General features: G+C 42.5%; 1 protein-coding gene across 9 annotated transcripts in view; it reads right to left on the bottom strand.

Annotated features, from left to right (window-relative positions):
* Window positions 1-16,551, bottom strand: part of PDE8A (phosphodiesterase 8A) — a 169,185-nt gene that overhangs the window by 126,355 nt on the left and 26,279 nt on the right. For 6 of the 9 annotated variants that reach the window (XM_063347218.1, XM_063347216.1, XM_063347219.1 and 3 more), the window contains exon 1: window positions 12,977-13,680. The exons of 2 other annotated variants lie outside the window; for them this stretch is intronic. In XM_063347218.1, coding sequence (XP_063203288.1) covers window positions 12,977-13,237 — 261 coding nt within the window. In that variant the 5' untranslated portion in view covers window positions 13,238-13,680. Of the gene's footprint in view, window positions 1-12,448; window positions 12,607-12,976; window positions 13,681-16,551 lie in introns of those variants that run through there. One more of the 9 variants, XM_063347224.1, reaches the window with a different exon arrangement.

The following is a 16,551-nucleotide window of genomic DNA, read 5'->3' as shown; positions in this document are numbered from 1 at the left end:
ACCAGGTTAGCACATGTTAAAGACCCTGTCCAAGCTAGATTAAAAAATAAGACCTTAGGGTATACCAAGTCAGGGGTTTGTATTCTATTTAAATTAACTGCAAGCTAATTGACAAACATCCTGTACATACATATTCCTCTGGACAGTCTGTTCATGTCTGCTCTAGTACAAAAATATCTGTAGTAAACAAACTGAGTAATCACAATCCATTAGTCTGGGTTTCAACAAACCATTACCACTGGCCTCAGTTCGTTTCTCAGTACAGACATTGAAGTTTCCCAAATTTAACTCAGACTCTTAAGGCTACGAAGACGTCTTGCAGCACTCAGCAACAGCAGGAGTGCAGTGCTGTCAGCCATAATCCCTCACCCTGGCAATCCTCTGTCATGCTTTTACCTCGACCTGAAACATTTTGTTGGTTTACCTTAAAAATCATTAAACTATTTTAGAACAGGCTGTGGAGACCCCTCCTTTAGGAGAATCCCCTGGAAATTCTACCTGCTGGCTTGGACCTCCCAATGTTGGGAAGGATGGTGAAAAAAAAAGCCAAGCCCTTCACCCACACCCACCTCTCTGCAAAATGGAGGGGAAAAAAAGAGAAAACACACCAACAATGAGATACTTTACAGGTCCTTGTAAGTCTTACAAAGTGGCACAAAGCTAATAGTAGTCAAGCATTTAAAGATTCCCAGGTAGTATTTCACATGGTGTACTTACTGTTACTGATTGTATTGTTACAGGGGTAAGGGGAAACTAGATGCTAAAGTAGTCAAAGCGATTGGCCACAGCCAGGAAAGCACCGCTCTGCTTTCAGATACGCTCAACAGAACGCACCGCCTTGGTACCTTTATCAGGACACGGAATGGCACTGGCACAGCAAATCATAACAAGTGGATGCAACTGTGTACTTCTCTGATCAGGCAGCCGGAATGCCAGTTAGCTGGGGAAAAAATGCAAGGGGCCATTGACCAAAAGTATCAGGTTTCCTGAGTGGGGGATGATAGTTCCTTGCAGGTCATCCGTGGAGAAAGGGCAAGAAACCACATGGCCTCATTGCTAAACACACACTTTAGGAAACAACTGACTGAGGGAGACAGTGTCCTTGCTCCAACTGAGGATGCAAAAATGTACAAGGTGTCTCAACCTTTTAGGACAAATCACGCTTCCATAACTAGGTAAAGATACCTGTGGAGATCACTGAGACTTCTGCAACCTACAAGCAAAACCATTCCCCGTAGCGACCTCAGAGTCAAGCACTGGACCCCACCACTTACACTCTACTCTGGCCTCTGGTCTTGACCTCATGATTAAATTTAGGAGGCAATGACAGAGCAGTACAACACATCAGGGAGGCACCTCTAAACCCACATAACATCACAGCTACCTCTTAGCACCCACAGCATGCACTTCCTAGCACAGCTTAAAGGCTCACAGAAGAAAGGGAGAAAAAGATTTCCATTCCCTGAACCTGCACTAGGTGTATTTCACTTCCACAGTCCTCAAAATTCTCTAGTTTGCTTAGACTTTGTATACCAACAAAGGAAGGTTACCCCACAAAGCAAAATTTACCCCATGAACAGTGTCCCACAACCTTAGCAGAGCACTGCAAAAGAGAGTTTATATTGCCCAAAGAGCACAAGAGAGCCTTGTAAGAGCTCTTAGCCATCAGAACAGCCAAGATAAAGTTAGCAGAAAACTTCAGAGCTATGTAACCTCCAAAAAGAAGTCCTTTTTAGTTTAATTGGCAAAATAAGAGATGGTAATTTCAGCTCACTTTTTTGACAGTCCAGACAGTCCAGCTATGAATCTCACTGTAAGGAATTCACAAAAGAGCTTAGCTTTTTAGAAAATGCAAACTTCCATCACGCTCCTCTGAAAATTTGGTGCCTGGCAGTTTTCCCATGGTCACACCGTGACTAGGGCTAACTCTGGGGATCAGACAAGCCGTTAAGACTTCCTATACCTCCCGCCAGCCACTAGCAGGGCTCATTCAGTAAAATATCATAAGCTGATACTTCAATATTTAGCTCTAGGATCAACAGTAAAGAACGCCCAGCAAAATTCAATTTTTTAATATTTGCTACCAAGACACCAGGCTGACACTCTCCTTCAGAGACAAATACTGTCTTTGCCCTTCTCACCAAAGCCAGGGGTGAGAGGGACAGATCAGCTTCCTCACTGAGCAGTTTCATGAGTTTTTATTATTATTAATAAGGATCATAAAAGCTAAATCTCTCTTATCCCCAAGAAGCTGGTTCTTGCTACTTGGTACCACTGCCAGAGGCAGGGCACTGTGAAAAAGCTTGGCAAGCTGCTGTTGGGAGAAAACCTGCTTCCCAACAAGCTGCTGCTCTAACACATTCATTTTAAAGAGCTGTAACTTGCCATAACATTTCAGAAAAAATAATCCCCTCCTAAAAAGTAAGCAGCTGCCCCAAAGTAAAAGATTTTATACTTTGATAAAGGTAAAATGTTATTCACTGAGGGAAGAAGTGTCATTGCTAGGCGAAGGAGCTGTGACTGACAGCGCTACCACTGAATCCGACCGGACTGCTCTCGTGACAGATCTCAGCTCCATGGCATTAAACAGCAAGGAACAAGAAGCATCATTTCCAGAACAGAGGACATATGATAAAGTAACTAATTGACAGTATAAGCAGAACATCCCTTTCATCTGAAATTCTGCAGAAAGCAGATCACTTCCACGGCAAAAGACAAAAAGACGACAAATACTAAGTAAATTAAAACTTAGAGTAGAATCAGTGGAAGCATAAAGTAGTCTGAGTTCACAGGACTTACTCTTCCTTGCAGTGCAGTTGTTAAAACAAAAGCTGTTTGGGTTTGCAAAACCCTTTTTGCATGGCTTTGAAATGTTTCTTTCCTATAAAATACCAACATTACCCTCAGCTTTTTTTCATCTGCAGGATACTCTGCCACATGTATGGAAAAAAAAGCACTAGCTTCTCTGATCATGAAGTCCTCTTCAAAATGCATACCTGTGTTTAGTTACATTTCATCCCCCTTGCTTTCTTTTAAACACTTTCATCAGTTGTTCTTGGCCCCTGCAACAGTATTTGCAGAAACAAATACATAAATGATCCACATTGATGGTGTTTCGGTGCTAAGTATGTGCTAACACTGGTTTGGAAATTAATCCTCCATTCAAAAATTACACTCGAGAGTACAGGTTTTTTATTGCATTTTTCAACTTGGCAACCAAGTTTTAAGGAGATAAAACTAAAATATCATTATCATATTACATGTCAAAATTGTGAAAAATAAGAAGGAAATCAGTACGTCCAGACAAAAGCCAGAAGAGGAACATGAAAAACTCTTCTCATTTTTGTACCTTTAAATAGATTCCTTGCATCTTTCTCCAAAGCACGCTCTGCTGACTGCTGTTAGAGACAAAGCACTGCGTTACACAGACACAGTTTGATCTGAGTGCAACTCTTACACTCCTGGGTACATGACGGCCCTGATCCTTCACGACACATAGTTAAGATCAAGCATTCAAGTAGAAACACACTGGGAGTTGGCTGAAGAGCCACACACTAACAGTGGCGGTCTGGTTCTTCTGATTTCAGTTCATTATCTCCAGCCTTGGCCACACAGCTGCACCGCAACTCACACAACACCAGGCAACGTAACACATCCCAACACACTTCAAGTGTGTTGTGAAGAACAGGTGAAGCAACAGGTATAAGCAACAGCAAGCAAGTGAAGAACAGGTATAAATATGTAGAAAAAAGTCCTTTTGAAAGCCAAGAAATTAAAAGTTTTTACTTTGAGAGTCACCACTCTCAAGAACAGCAGAAGACACGCAGATTTCATTTTATGATCTGAAGCCACAGCAACTAATAGTCTTTAAGCAGCTACTGCTTGAGAACAGCCCTCAGTGCTATATGAAGCTGAGAAGAAAAAAAAAAAAAAAAAAAAAAGAAGAAAAACATCAGTTTGGTCTCCCATTACTCTCCTCATTAGACAGTTAATAATATCAGTTATTGGTAGGTTTTTGCATTAGTTATGGACTAAGCAAACATGGGACCCAACCATAAGGGCTGAAACCCTAGTTGCGCTTCAGAGAAGACAGGAAAGTTTTGCTCACAGACCAGAGTTCAAATTCTGGCTGTTCTGAAAATTCTAAGAACTTTGCTGCTAGCTTCAGTATAGCCAGGGACTCGCTCACTGGAGCTATACTGATGTCTTTCTGGAATGATAGAAAATAACTTTGTCCTTAATACAAATGTTATTGCCACTACTTTTATTTTCAAATCACGTATCCAACAGGGAGCTATTTTCTACCATAGTGAGAGGTAACCACAGCAGTCCCAGTTCTGCCCCAGGTACACCCCTCAAGCCCACAGATTTTAATGGGGTTGAAGGACTGTCATTTTGGACAGAATTTGGCCCACCAATAAACCTCTTCAGTATTTGAAAAGAATTCTTTGCTTTGTTTTGAAAAATAAAGGGCAGATATCTTGCCAGCCAAGTCAGTGCCATCTACACCCCAGTGTGTAGCAGAGCTCTGGATTCCAGTACTTGTAGACTTACATCCTGATATTCATCCTACGCTGGGATATTTATCCCTGAGTTACAGCTCATGGAACAGTGCAATTTCACCAGGCAGTTAAACTGCAGCAGTGTGCAGGGCAAGTCACTTCTGCTTCAAGTTACCAAAGTAGTAGGTGTGGTTGTCCTCAATCATTTGTGGAATTTCACACCAAACTTTTATATGAACAGAAAAAAAAAAAAAAAAAAAAAAGAAAAAAACACAAAAACCACCCAAACAAAAAAAAAAAAACCAAAACACTTAAAATTGAAGGAAACAGCAGACAGTAGTCCAAAAAGAAGAAATACATATCTGCAAACTCAGTCATCACGGCAGAACACTGATTTTGACCTATCTACCTATCACACAGATACATTCGTGCATTCAAAAACTTGGAATTAAAACCACCATTGTAAAACAGAGTTCTACACTTCGGTGTCAGAAGAGGCGTAATCCTGATAATTCAGTATGGGTGAAGAAGATCATCTATCTGACGATGCAAAAGTCTAGATACTCCTAAATACAGAAAGATTGTATTCAATTCTGATCAAGGTTCTTTTGTTGTACTTTAATTAAAACATTAGCATAGCTTTTCCAAACAAAATCCTTATGAAGAAGGTTTACTTTGTTCATCGCTTACTGAGGTTATTCGTCTGATTAAATTTTATTAGAGATAACAGAACCTCAAACTGAAGGACAGAAAGATATGGTAAATGTGTAACTTTAAAAACACGTCGTCTTCTAGTGGCAAGTAAGACGGGGCCTCAGAAAATTTCCACCACATCCCAGTAGGGAGCTAAAGGTCATTGCTAACTCGAAGTTAAAAACAATGGGAAGCAGAGGATGTCATTCTTTCATATTTGCCCAGTGATTCTGTGTTTTCTTTGTATGGATTTACTTAGGAAACTGGGAAATGTAAAGAACAATGAAAAGATTTCAAGGTTACCATTTTTCCCTTAACAATATCAGAAAGCTGTTCACGTCGCTATGCAAGATGTTTGATTTATAAAGGAAAATACCTCTTACTTGAAAAGGTTTGATCTTTTCAGGCATATAAAATGTTTGAAGTTTCCTGTGCGACTTTCAAATGAATGTGCAAAATAATTCTGCTTTTGCAAAAAGAAAGAATTCTCATTTCCAATTATCAGACACAACTTAAATCTGTTAAAAATATTATTTGAAAAACATTAATTTATATCCTGATTTGAAAAAAAAAAAAAATCCTTGAAATAGCATCCATTTACTTTACTCAGGAATGAGACATATCTGGCCAACAAGGAGACTGTCTTTACACCCACAAAAATATGCCATCCTAATTTCTAGGGATCTAGTACTCAAAAATTGTCTATCATGTAATAAAGTAGCAAAACTGAAAGCAGTATTTCCTCCTTCTCCAAGCAAACATGGGAATCCTAATTGCAAATCCTTCTCCAAGCAAAGATGGGAGTCCCTAATACTGGAATGAGAATATTTTTCATTAGCAACAATATTTTATTCCCAAAACTGCTTTTAAATGTTGAATATTCCTTTTTTATTCCAAGTTCTTTTGCTTGCAAGGACATTAACTCTCTACAGACATATGCAGACTACCTTTACTCTAAACCACTATCAAAACCCATCTCAAATCACCTTATCAACCACGTTCAAAATAGGTAACTTAATTCACGTCAATGTATTTCCACCTCAAAAGGTAGGTTCTAGCCCTTGTCTTTTCTCCTGAGCAAAACCATACATGTGGGAGCTGGTTTAAAGAATGCCAAGCTTTTTACTTTATGCAGAGTGACAGACTTAAAATTTTACAAGGAAGAGGAGAAAAGGGCCTGGGAGTTTGATTTGAGGCCAACAGTTCAACCCATAGTAAAAGGCGATGGTCTGGAAGAATGCACAAATTAGAGACTCCGCTATTTAATTTTGCGGCATGTGTACGAACATCATTTATTACATTTTGGCCTTAACAGTGATTTTAAGAAAGAACCTAAAAGGGGCTGGATGCTGAAATCATTCTGAAAAGCAAAGGGCTTTAACAACATGACTTCCTTGATGCCTTTGAAAAATTAAAAATCTGACTCTGGGCAATGAAAGTATTTAGTATGTCATGCACGTTAAAGCTACTCAATTTGCATCTTGTCATCCTGTGCCAATTTAAATTATGGTTAAACGAAGATACCTGATTATTTTACCCAATGGACTGATAGCAATGCGTAGAATGTCACAGGGACAAGCAAATTCCTAGTGAACCTCCACTGGATGAATGGGTCTGACATATAAAACATTGCAATTTACATGGAAAACTGTGCTTTGGACATGAAATCACACTCTCTGTGCAATCTCGGAAACATTGCGAACAATGTTTTCATTCCATCCATGGCTGGTAAAGCAGTTTACAATGTGGGCACATTATATCCATACACACCACCAAAATAGAACACAATGCTAAATTGTTCTCCTATGTGTGCAGGTGCTTCTGCGGTCCCCTGACAAAATGACGACTTACATAAAGCTTGTCTTGAAACAATTTCACCTTGGGGCCAGTCTGCTCATTACCATATTTGCTTTAGGTTTCTTTCACTTTTTTTGCTGAGAGCTAGTAAGAGCTTTAGCTGTCCGTATCTCTAAATATTTATTTCCTCTTTGAGGACTCATTTGAAAGTCGGTTGGCATTCCATCTGCTCAAAAATGGAATATTTTCAACATATTGTTACTATTGCTTAATAAACCCAATTCTGGAGTCCTTTCTCAAGGTGATAGCCAAGAGATGTGAACAAAAGTTCACATAGTAACTAAAGTAAAACAGCAACTTATCACTGTTGGTAGCGGCAACTGTTAGATGTAACAATTTCAATGGAAGTTACAAATAATTCTCATGCAAATACCTCTCATTTTCTTGACATGGACATTTACTTGAACATGAGGAACAGATATTAAAGGATGCAATAAGGGAAGCAAAACAGTTTCCAAACAGTAATTTTTTCTAAGTTTCAAATGAAGTATGAGCAACTTTCTTAATGAGAGAGTCTTCACATTCTCATAGATTGTAAGCATCTTCTGATCTAAAATTCACTGAACATGAAGTATCTGTAAGTGGGTGTAACCACCATTTCATATATTTATATTTAGACTTAGCATGTTGGATGCAAAATCTTATTACTGGCACCTTAAATAGCAAGGCAATGCTGGTACCCTGCACTGGAATTTCACACCACGTGTGATATTGGGAATGGCAGAAAAGGAGAGGGAACTAATAAGTTTATCAGCTCCCATTCTTCTGCCTGGCTTATAAGGACATTCTGCAACTAGAAAGTTTCTCACTGTGGGTGTACTTACACTTCACTCTGAGCCACACAATTAAGAATACAAAGGGTACAACGCAGTATGATAAATACCTAGAACTGTAGAAATAAAGGCTTATTTTTAATACTTCCTCTATTGACACACTTGGGTGGCAGAAAAGGAAAAGCTTAGAAATTAACTACCTAAAATGGCCAGGGAAGAGACACAAAGCAAGCTCAGACCAGGGGCAGCGAAGAACAATGCAAAGGGCAGAGAGAAGTCAGTGTTCCATGTCTGGCAGATGAATTTACAAGTGAAAGGAGTTTCTGTGAAGTTTTTGTTTACCAACAGTAAGTACTCCAAAAATTCAGGGTCTAACCTCGCTCATCTCAGTCACACAATGAATTGTGTGACAATTCACTGTGTGAATGAATAGGATGGCAATATTATGTGACAGAGGCAGTGACACAATTTGCATGAGTTGGTTTGCGTGACCAGGAGAGGTACCAATAATAATGCTTTAAAAATTGAAAACTCAGCTTATGCTATCACCTGTATGCTGTGAGTGATTTACAGTTTGTTTTTTTCCAGTTTATACTACAAACAACAGGAAATTAAAAGGTAAAGATAAAAAATAGACTTAAAGATGAACGCAGTTCACATGTTGCTACACCAGTTCATATCACTTAAAAATTAGACTCCCTTTCCCTGGAGAAAAGGGTTCAGGCCTTGCAAGAGCAGCGTAAAAAACACCAGCCTGAAAGTCTGAAGCCGTCAAGATTGAGGCAAGTTTGTGTCTCTCGGCGTGGGAAGGATCCCGTCAGTGGAAGCGAGGATCTCTGTGCAGGAGGGCTGACGTCAGTGGAAGCAGGAGGGAAGCAGCGATGGGAGGTTTGTCAGGGAAATGATCGAGGACAGTCTCAGTGGGAACAGGGAGGAATCAAGAGAGGGTGGATGGCCTCAGTGGAAGCATGGACACTTTGTGTGGGAGGTTCAAAGGGAGGGAGAGCTCATGTGTTCCAAGGGGAAGGAATTACCAGACAGGCAGGAAAAGAGCAGACAGCTTAACAGACTAAATAATGTGCTGTTAAATGCTGAAATGAGATCCACTTCAGCACTGCAGGTACGGTATAGCGTACAGCCTCCTGTATGCAGAATTATGCAACCATTGGTTTACAGTGACTATAAAATGCTCAGGCAATTTCACAGGGTTTGAATGAAGAAAAATTACTGGCTGTAGGGCCGTGGATTTAAACTGGCTGTGCCATATCAGCTGATAAATTAAAAGGCTATTTCACATTTAGCCCTGCTGGCTTAGGACTACTACTAATTTAAAATAAAGGAAGTTTGTATTTACTCTCTGATCCCCGTGTACCCAAATGCACATATTTCTGCGTTAAATATACATGACAGGGAGAGTTACACAAGAGAAGAGGAAGGAAATCTCACGTACGTAAAAGAATGACAGGGCAAAATAAATGCGCAATGTATGTGCTACAGTGTATGCTAGTGCACTGTACTAGAGTGACACACACACGTGATGTTGGGACAGCATATGCTTATGAATACCCAAGTAATTTTTAAAATAAATGCCCATGAAGTCCTTATACCATTCCAGCATTTACTCCACTTATGCTATAGATTAAACAGAGGTATTATTCTAAAGGTGTTTAAGCAGATTTCTATAAAGCCAAGTACCTTCACCACAGATTCAACAACACAAATGTCTGAAGAAAAAAAATCATAACTAATATATATGAAAAGATAGACTATCACAATTCTGAGTCCACTTTCCTGACATTTTTACAGCTAAAAAAAAAATAAAAAAAAAAAAAACGAAAACAAAAAACCACACCACAGGAAAACTCTCCTTTGCATCAGTACTGGGTGTCATTTGATATTCTTAATGTAGCACCGGATAATCAAACCTCAGTCACTGTTTCTAAGTCTTGCTCGTCTTTCACTGGGAAAAGTACTAAATTTAAGCTGTGGAGTTGATACATCAAAAAATTAAGGGAAGAGTTTTCATGGGTGGTTCACTTTTTAGATATAGCACTTGGATTCCAAGTTGCTAATGAATTTTCAAATTAAAGCTACATATGAAATTACTAATTAAGGAGGAAGATACAGGTGCCATGACCAAATATGATTTATTAAAATGGCTCCTCCATTTCTCGTATACTATCACCATACTCATATATACCAGAAATAGGTATTATGGCATTTATCAGTGCACACACAGACTTTCAGGACTGCTCTGCAAATTTGCTATGGATAAACTTAGGTTTTTCCATATTAGGAAAGAACAGGTTAACTTTTTTAGCTACGTTTTGTCAACTGATGAAAAACACAAAATATAGTATGCTCACACCACACACCCCGAAAATGATCCCCTACTATTTGACAAGAAGAAAGATATAATAAGACATAAACATAAAGCCAGACTAAGTCAGGGGGGTTATTAGCAATATATATAATGTCATTTTACAGTTAGCATGGGTTATTTCTTTTTATAACACTTTCTGACTTGAAAAACGTGCGCTATAGCTAACAAACCAATTCAATAAAAGTTATTGCACCACCTGTTATACGTATTTTAATAAACTTAATGCTAATGCCAGCCAAAGTGAAAAAATACGATTTACACAGGGGCCAAGCTTTGTTCTTAGCTCTCACATAGGAAAACTCCTTGACTTTAATCTGTGCATATACAACAAAAGAATGTGAATGAGTTTCAATTAAAGTGCCCTGAAACCAAGTGAAAGTGCCATTCAGGCAGGTTACTGGCTATTCATACAAATTCTGATGATAATACCATTGGGCAAAGCACAAAAGGTTTGTAGCATCTTCTGTTCGCATGAAGGTATCCCAGGGGCCATAAACGGTGTACTACACACTGAAGAATAGCAATAGTTCCTAGTAATACCCTAATTCTTACAGTTCTTCCTCAAATCAAAAATCCTTTTAACTCCAAAACAGTACAACATCCTGCCCAATGCTCCTTTTGGCTTCAGTGATTTCAGACTCCTGTCCCTTATCGTCAACGTTCTCACGCTTTGTTTCTTTCTAAACAACTTCACTGTACTGCAAAAACTGCTCTCCAGTGATAGCACAGCCCTCTCTCCAACACAATCTCTGAGATAACGCATTTATCTAGCGCCCTAAGAACTGTAAATCTGATCACGCTATACCCACTAATCATAAAAGCAGAGAATGAAATACCATGCTGCTTTATAGCTCTAAAGAGTATTATAGGATTTTGCACATGAAAATCATGCAGATGTGAAGCGTCCAACAGATTTTGTACTCAGCTGATCACAAACAGAATTCCATTCTCATTTCTCAAAACCCATCATTTCACATCGATGTGTTTAAAGTGATGACAAGGGCAGAAAATATGAGAGAGTGATAAAAATCAGAATGACTGCCAATGAGATTACAGTATGCATATGAACCACCATCATTCTATAGCATCTGGCTGAATTATCCAAACCTAGTAACAAGAATTTTTACAAAGTTTTTGAAAACGAACAATAAAATTTAACAGAACTAAAACTGCTTCCCAAGCATGCTTCTGGGAACAGGTTTTGGAGTTAGTTTTTTCCCCATAAACAAGCACACAGAAGACAAATTTACAGAATTTAGATTTTAAGAATCTTTAGATTTTTGTAATGTGCAATCATAAACACAACTAAAAATTCAGCTGGCAAAACAACTGTCAGGATTCTGATGACAACTAAAGTTTCCTTACTGTGGTTACTGTGTTAAATATACCATAAGCATGTCTATGGTGTGTGAACAGGGACGTAAAGTTCAGTTTCCTGTACAGTGTTATTAACACAAAAATTTAGTTTAGTGTAACACTATTCAGCTTCACATTTTGCCTTAGGTATTGTTAATTCCTCCTCCAACTCACTACTTGCAAAGTGTCTTTTCATTTTCTAGACATTTTTTAGACTCACATGAACCGAGATTACTATATCTGGAGGAAGACAATTGAAGAAAATCACTCACAGTACTGAAAAAAATTATTCCAGGTCAATACTTTAGAAGCCATCTTAATGAGCACATGAAAATCCTAAGAAAACTACAAATCATAAGTTTTTGTGAGACTGTAAAATGCTTGACATTTAACTAGTTCTTGCCTGCATCTCACGCCAGTATATTTACGGCATGTGTATTTCGGTTCCTATCACGGTAACCCAGAGCAGATCAGCCATGTTATATAATATCCCCTGGGCTGCTACAATTCGATTTTTTTTTTTTTTGTATTTGCAATTACTTATTTTCACACGGTAGAGAAAGTTCCCCCCAAAATGCAAAAATATGGAATAATCAAAACCTTATAGCGTTAGGAACTACAGTACAACCCAAAACCAAAGAGGCCATCAACAGAAAGTAAACAGACAAGCAAGCACTCCACACCACTAACTCTCTCACTTTAAAAAAAAAAATATAAATCACAAATTACAATTTCTTTAAGTATGTGTCTGTCGACTTCATACAGCCTTGTGTTGTACCTCTACATAAAAGTACGCACGCTAATGCACATGCAAAAAAACCTCCAAAAAATACCCTATTTGCAGCAACAGACAAGGTCAACAAGTTGTGAATGTAAATCAGTACCCAGAGCAAAAACCGCTGTCACTCTCCTTTCAACTTTCTGAATGGAAGAGGTATGCAAATGGCTCAGCCCAGGTAGCAGATGGCTTCAGACTGTGCTTTGCTTCTGCTTCCAAACAAGACAACAAGCACAAACAGCAACACTTGGAGGACCCAGCACAAACAAACATGTCCAGGAGCCGGTGGCAGTGCAGCTCCCAGGCACACAGAGTCCCACCACCCGTGGACAGATGGGCCCTCCCCATCCAGAAGCGAGACCCGTGCCCCTGCCTCTAACGATTGACGAGGACTATTACACCGCTCTCCTTCCCAGCATTAGCAAAACTCATTTTGTGGCATGAATAAAGAAGCTTGGGTACATCTGTAAAGTCGTTTCATGAGGCTGATTAGTTTATAAACGAAAGTAATAGCTCAAGCCAGGAAAAGCTCCCCCGCAATCTATCGCTTCAGCAGGGAGACTCCTTGGGTTAAACCGCTACAGCCAACTCCTGTTCTGAGAGAAACAGTGCTTATGTTTAGCACCCTTTTTACCTTAACACTGGATCTGCTGGTCTGGGTCTCTGCCTCCATGCTCTGGCTGTTCTCCCTCTTGTCTTTCTTAGAGGAATTAGTCCTCACCTTATAAGTGGATGTGTTGGAGGATTTAATGAATAATCCTGGGACGGGGTTGCCTTGCTGCTGTTGAGACATGGTTGTGTTGGTCTGGTGAGGGGAATTGCACTCCTCAGACTCTTTGCTACTGTGATAGACCACTCTGCTGTCAGAGATGTGGATGCTTGGAGCACAGCCCATGCTTTGTGGCCACCTGGGGAATACTTCTAAATTGTATATATATATAGCTTTCCTTCCCGTTGGTATTTTCCCCCTGCTTAATTTTTTGTTAACAGGTTGAATCTCTTTCCCGCGTCTCCGCTACACTCTGAAGCATTGCCATCGGTCCCTTCTACACCACCAGAAACGTGTCTGTTCTCCTTGTCCTCCTGGAAAGGGGTCCTTTTTATCTCAATCTCAGCAGTAGGCTGGGGAGCTGGAGGAGAGGGAAGGCGTGGGGGGGAAGCAAAAAAAAAAAAAAAATCAAAAAAAAAAATCAAAAACCGGTCGACTTCATATTTTCACAGATTATTATTAATTTTTCTAAGCCATCTGAGAATTTTGGTAGGGTTTTCTTTCCTTCTGGGGAAGAGGAAAAAAAAAAAAAACAAACAAAGAAAGAGGAGGTGGGGGGAAAAAAGGCAAAAATAAGGAAACCCCCCCCCGAGCCCCAAACCACACGCACACACACCCCAGCGTCTCCGCGGCCGGGCGCTCAGAGCGGCCGGGGGCACTGCACCATCTCCTCCCGCCTAGTCCGGAGCACGGCGCATTTTCCACCTGGGTTCGCAGAGCGTTACCGATTAACCCGGGCAGGGACCGGGCCGGGGGGGGGCCGCTCCCCGCCTCCTCTTCAGGCAGCGCTCGCTCCTCGCTGTCCCGCTCGGGGCCGTGCTTTGGCGGAGGGGGTGGGGGGGGAAGGGAGCAAAATAAATAAATCTTTAAAAAAAAAATAAAAATGAAGAATCACCCCGCCGCCCCGAGGAGCCGGCTGCGCCCCTCACGCCGCGCTGGGCATGTCCCGCGGGGGTGACATGCAGGTTGCCGTCGTCTCCCCCTCAGGCGGCCGCCGGGCTCTCCGGCCGCCGCAGCGGCATCCCGCTGCCGGCTGGGCGCCGCGGGAGCGGAGCGGGGGGAGCGGGCCGGGCTGGGCCGGGCCGGGCGGCGGGGGAGCTCCCCCTCAGCGCCCGGGGGCGGCCCGCGGAAAAGCGGGGCACGGCCCGGAGGGCTGCGCGGAGCCGCGGGAGGAGCCGGCTCGGCGGGCAGAGGCATCAAAGGGCCTCCATGTTGGGGGGGATTTTTTTTTTTTTTTTTCAGAGAAATGATGCGGGGGGGGGTGGAATTTAAAAAAAGGGAAAAAAAATTAAAAAGCGGGAGAAGTAGAAGGAAAACGATCCTAGCGTCCCATCCCGGCGGAAACGGTTGCAGCGGCGAGAGCTCTAATTCCCGGGGCCGTGGTGTCCGCGTCCCTTGCAGCAGGGGAAATGCCTCTCTCCTCGCAGCCGCCTTCCCTCGCTCTGCGCCCGCCTTGTTATTATTGATGTTCCTCAGCAGCGGCGGCGGCGGCAGCGGCCCCCACCCCGCCCCTCCCGCCCTCCCAACGGCCGCCCCGCCCCGCCCCCGCCGGCGCTGCCCCGGCGCTTGACAGCGGTGCAGCCAATAGAAGCGCCCGCCCGGCGCTGACCTCCGGCCCGCGCTGACGTCAATGCAAATCAGCCGCCAACAGCCAATGGCGCGGCCGTCCCCCGGCTCCGCCCGCGCGAGCCAACTTCGAACGGCCGCCCGGCGCGCGCCCGGCGGGTGGCCGCGGGCCCGGCACCGGCACCGGCACAACGGCAGGCGCGCGCCACCGCCCACAGCCGCCCAACGCGGGCCGGCCCCGCTCCTCGGTCCGTCATCCCGGCCCCGCCGAGGCGCTGCGCCCGCTGGTACGGCTTGTTGTCACCGGCTGAGGAACGTCTCGGAGGCGACGGCCGGTCAGGGAGGGCCAGATGGCACTTTGGATTGAGGAGCAAATATCGGAGACATGACTTTAGTCAATAAGCTCCAGCGTCTGCGGAGGAAAAGCGACACATCGCAGAAGGAAACTATTTAAATAGTGCGTCCAGCAGGACTGGGGCAGTGACCGTCCCCCGTACTTGGCACTGGTGAGGCCCCACCTCGAGCGCTGTGTCCAGTTTCGGGCTCCTCACTACAAGAAAGACAATGAGGTGCTGGAGCGGGTCCCGAGAAGGGCAACGGAGCTGGTGGGGGGTCTGGAGAACAAGTCTTATGAGAGGCGGCTGAGGGAGCTGGTGGTGTTTATTCCAGAGAAGAGAAGGCTCTGGGGAGAACTTATAGCCCCTTCCAGTACCTAAAGGGGCTACTGGAAAGATGGGGAGGGAGTGTGGCCATTTTAAACTGAAAGAGGGGAGATTTAGATTAGATATTAGGAAGAAATTCTTTACTGTGAGGTTGGTGAGGCACTGGAACAGGTTGCCCAGAGAAGCTGTGGCTGCCCCATCCCTGGAGGTGTTCAAGGCCAGGCTGGATGGGGCTTGGAGCAGCCTGGTCTAGTGGGAGGTGTCCCTGCCCAGGGCAGGGGGTGGGACTGGGTGACCTTTAAGGTCCTTCCAACCTAAACCATTCTATCATTCTATGATCACTTGATGCAGACGAGAGCACCTTATAAGATTACGAGATGCAAAGCCAAAAGTCAGTGCTTTTGATAAATGTGTTTTTTCAGGATAACCACAGTGCTTGCACTGTCAAAATGCTTTTCTTTACATCCCATAATTGCTTGGGCTAAGGGCTGGAAAATCAAGTCTTTCCTTCCCTGATCTCTCTGCGACTGTGCAGTTTCAAGCATAAGCAATAGTCACATAAACTTCATCCACCCCATTAATTTAACCTGTTAGAACCAGAAAAAGACACTGGCTCCCTGTGCTCTCTTATCACTTTGGATGCCCAGTTAAGATAATCTCTTGACAATAAATGAAGGGAATGGCTTAACATACCTGCTTTAAACAGTGTCCGCTGTTTGGAGAGGGATCTTGTCCTCATTCTTTCCTTTATGTTAAACATCATTTACTAGATCCCATTAATAAGAACACACTTCAGTGCAGCTAGAAAGAGGCTGTGTAAGAAGAGAATGCTGCAATTCCTACTTCTGCCATTAACCACGAGTATGGGCTCTCCTTCAGCCTTAACGGATCTGTCAGCAAAACTGCTATTGCATTTTATTTCTGGTGGCACTGGAGGAGTCAGAGACAGCAAAACTTCATTTTCAGAGCTCCACATTCAGTTTGCAGTGCTGACACCTAGAGTTAAGCTTTCTACTTTGTAAAATAAATGGGTTTGATTTGCAGCTACACAAAGATGGAATGTACATTTCATGGTGTCATTTCAAAAATTTCAATATTAAAAACATCTCTGCTTTCCATTTTGGAGGCAAACAATTTCCCATTCAATTAATATTTCAGTTTATCCAAATGACAGACAAAAAAATACTGAGAGGTGGAGAAATGCTTCGTTCA

Source organism: Chroicocephalus ridibundus, chromosome 9 (genome assembly GCF_963924245.1).
Source record: "Chroicocephalus ridibundus chromosome 9, bChrRid1.1, whole genome shotgun sequence".
Taxonomy (NCBI): Eukaryota; Metazoa; Chordata; class Aves; order Charadriiformes; family Laridae; genus Chroicocephalus; species Chroicocephalus ridibundus.
This window is presented reverse-complemented; position numbering and strand designations above follow the sequence as displayed.